This window comes from Arachis ipaensis, chromosome B05 (genome assembly GCF_000816755.2).
Source record: "Arachis ipaensis cultivar K30076 chromosome B05, Araip1.1, whole genome shotgun sequence".
In the NCBI taxonomy this organism is placed as follows: Eukaryota; Viridiplantae; Streptophyta; class Magnoliopsida; order Fabales; family Fabaceae; genus Arachis; species Arachis ipaensis.
In genome coordinates, this window is record NC_029789.2 from 149794270 (window position 1) to 149797068 (window position 2799).

General features: G+C 29.5%; 1 protein-coding gene across 1 annotated transcript in view; it reads right to left on the reverse strand.

The window, feature by feature from the left end:
- LOC107641595 (cellulose synthase-like protein G2) overlaps positions 1 to 2578 on the reverse strand; it is a 4370-nt gene extending 1792 nt beyond the window's left edge. The window contains exons 1-3 of the mRNA XM_021124097.1: positions 1942 to 2578; positions 1485 to 1577; positions 271 to 537 (exon numbers count right to left, since the gene is read on the reverse strand). Of these exons, the coding sequence (XP_020979756.1) occupies positions 271 to 537; positions 1485 to 1577; positions 1942 to 2529 (948 nt within the window). The 5' untranslated portion in view covers positions 2530 to 2578. The remainder of the gene's footprint in view (positions 1 to 270; positions 538 to 1484; positions 1578 to 1941) is intronic.

Genomic DNA, 2799 nt, shown 5'->3' on the forward strand with positions numbered 1-2799 from the left:
TATTATAAGAATATATATTAAGAATAAGATTGGATAAATGATAGTACTTAAGTATGTCTAAACGTGTTCGAAAATTTTTTTTTATTTTTATTAAGACGCGTGTTGATTATTGACATATCTGATATGTGTTCGACCTGCGAATACGACAAGAAAATGTCCACATATCTAACTTGATATTATTTATCTTCGGAGGCTAAGTTGTTAATGTTACGGTCTTTCGTATAACAAAAAAATAAGTAAATAATAAAAGATGGGCTTAGCTTGGTTTACCTTAAAAGCAGTCCTGGATTGGTTATCATAAATGTCTTTCTTGCTAAGGTTGTGGAACATTTGAGGGAACTGGACAAATGCAGTATATTTAGAAGTTTCGGTATCAAGAAAGAAGCACATAGCTTGTTTGGCAGAGGACGGATCGTTGCAATACATATCACAATCCACTACAAGAACATAAGGGCCATTGCTAATTAGACCTGAGACTCTGAGCTGCAGCACCACACAAGCAATCATTAGAATCTCAAAAAAGATAAGGATAAAGTATTAAATTGATTTTTTATGTTTAGGCGTAATTCTGTTTTGATATTTAATGTTTAAAATGTTCTATTTGAATTAAAAAATTATTTAGTTTTAACGTAGTTTTACTCTGAGTTCGAAATTAAATAATTAATAAAATGTCTTAAGTGACAGTAGTACAAGAATAAAGTTGATAATTTAGAGAATAAGTACAAGTTCTAGAAGTACAAAATCAACAATAGATATATCAATACATTTATTTATTATTCTCTTTAGTTTTATAGAAAATATTTCATTTAAATTGTAAAGAAAATGATAAATAAATGTATTTAATGCATTCACTGTTGATTTTATGCCTCTAAAATTTGTATTTATTCTTTAAATTATCAATATTGTTCTTATATTACTGTTACATAGGACATTTTATTAATTATTTAACTGATCTCACAATAAAATTACATTGAAACTAAATAATTTTTTTTTAAATTCAAATAGAATACTTTAAAAAAAATAAATAAAAAACATGGATCGAATCTTTTGAGACCGGATTAGTGGATCCTACCATTTCAAAAGCAAAATCCAACAAAATAGATAGAGTTATGTTAAATAGTTGAACACCAAGTACTTTCTATACTCAAAAGTAAAAATTTCCAATTTTAAGCTCCTAATCTCTTGCTTAGAAGGTTACTTCAGTAACCAAATATAGTTGTTACGTTCTGTTCTGTTTTTTGCTCCCTAATTCGACGACCAAAAAATAGTTAATAAAAAATAGTTAATGTGTTACTGTATATACAAAATAAAATTTAAACTTCTATCGTTTATTTGAACAGAGTAATAAACTAATACTATACCAACTTAAATGAGTTTATTTTAAAATATTTTATATTAAAATAGAATTTCTATTTAGAATACTCTTTTTTATTTTTTCATCATTTATCTTAAAGTACTCCTAAATATGATTATTTAATTCATACCTCGATATGAGATGATCTATTCGTCACAATTTGACAATTTTTAGAGTCTGAACTGAATTTTTCAATTTTTTTTTGCATTTTTTCATATTTAGCCTGCAAAATAAACAAAAAGTATTAGATATCAAATAAAAAATATATTAATTTTGCATTTTTTATATTTATCCCGTAAAATAATCCAAAAAAAATTCAAATATCAAATAAAGAAAAATATAATATCCTAAAAGGATAGGTTAATAAACTCTTTCTCAACTTAAAAATTCTAAGTTATAGAATTTTCATTGACACTTAATATTTTTCTTGTATCAATAAGATAAATTATAAATATTTGTTTAACTACGTGGTGGAAATTAAAATAAAAAAAAATTGTGCATTATTATGTTAATATATTGACTGATGAGCACTATTGAGTACTGATGTAAAAGTTGTTGCCCTTGGGTCTAGCTCTTGTATAAGTTACCTTAATGTCATTGTGCTCTGTCATGAACTCGTGAGAACGAAGGAGATGGTCATCCTCCCCCATAGGAGAAAAGAAAACTTTGGGGCACCTTGACTTAATCCCATATTTTTTGCAGAACGGAAGCCAGTAAGACCGGGCAAATTCACAAGCCTCCTTAATGCCATATAGAGTTACTGGACATCCACCGTCATCGGACAGATACACTGCAAGTTTATTGCTGGGATAATCCATGGCAATAGCTGAGATCACAGTCTCCATCACCTCTACAGTTGGCTCCTTTTCAGGATCGAGCGTACACACAAAGATGTCAAGACCAGGCAAATTCTCATCCTTAGGCAATTTCTCTGTCATCACTGACCTTGACACAGGGTGCCACCGGAATGCTTGGTTAAAGAACCACAACACACCAAGAATTAGTTCAGCTACGGTGATGAGAATCCATGGTAGAGTAGTAATATTGTTTTGGAAAATTCGGGTAAATCGATAGTAAAAGATGAGTAGTACAGCCACCAAATGAAACAGAATGTGAAGTCTACTCAGAGGTAAACATGATTGGACAGTCTCAGTATGCAATGTGAAGGTAGCCATGTATGCCTCTTTTGTTAGTCTTTACTTTGAGTCCAATAATCTATTACAGTCTTATTCAGATATAAATAAGCAAATAAGGCGAATGATCAAAAGAGCAAACTTACATTAGAAAACAGTACTCCTTCCGCAAACCGCGAGGAGCACGTTATGTTATTTAAAAATAACTCGTGGAAAGCATTATGCGTGAGTAGTCTTTTTTTTAATTGAATCTTTTGTAGAGTTGAATCAGCAAGAAAATAGTAAAAAATTATTATTTTTCATAAAATGTCA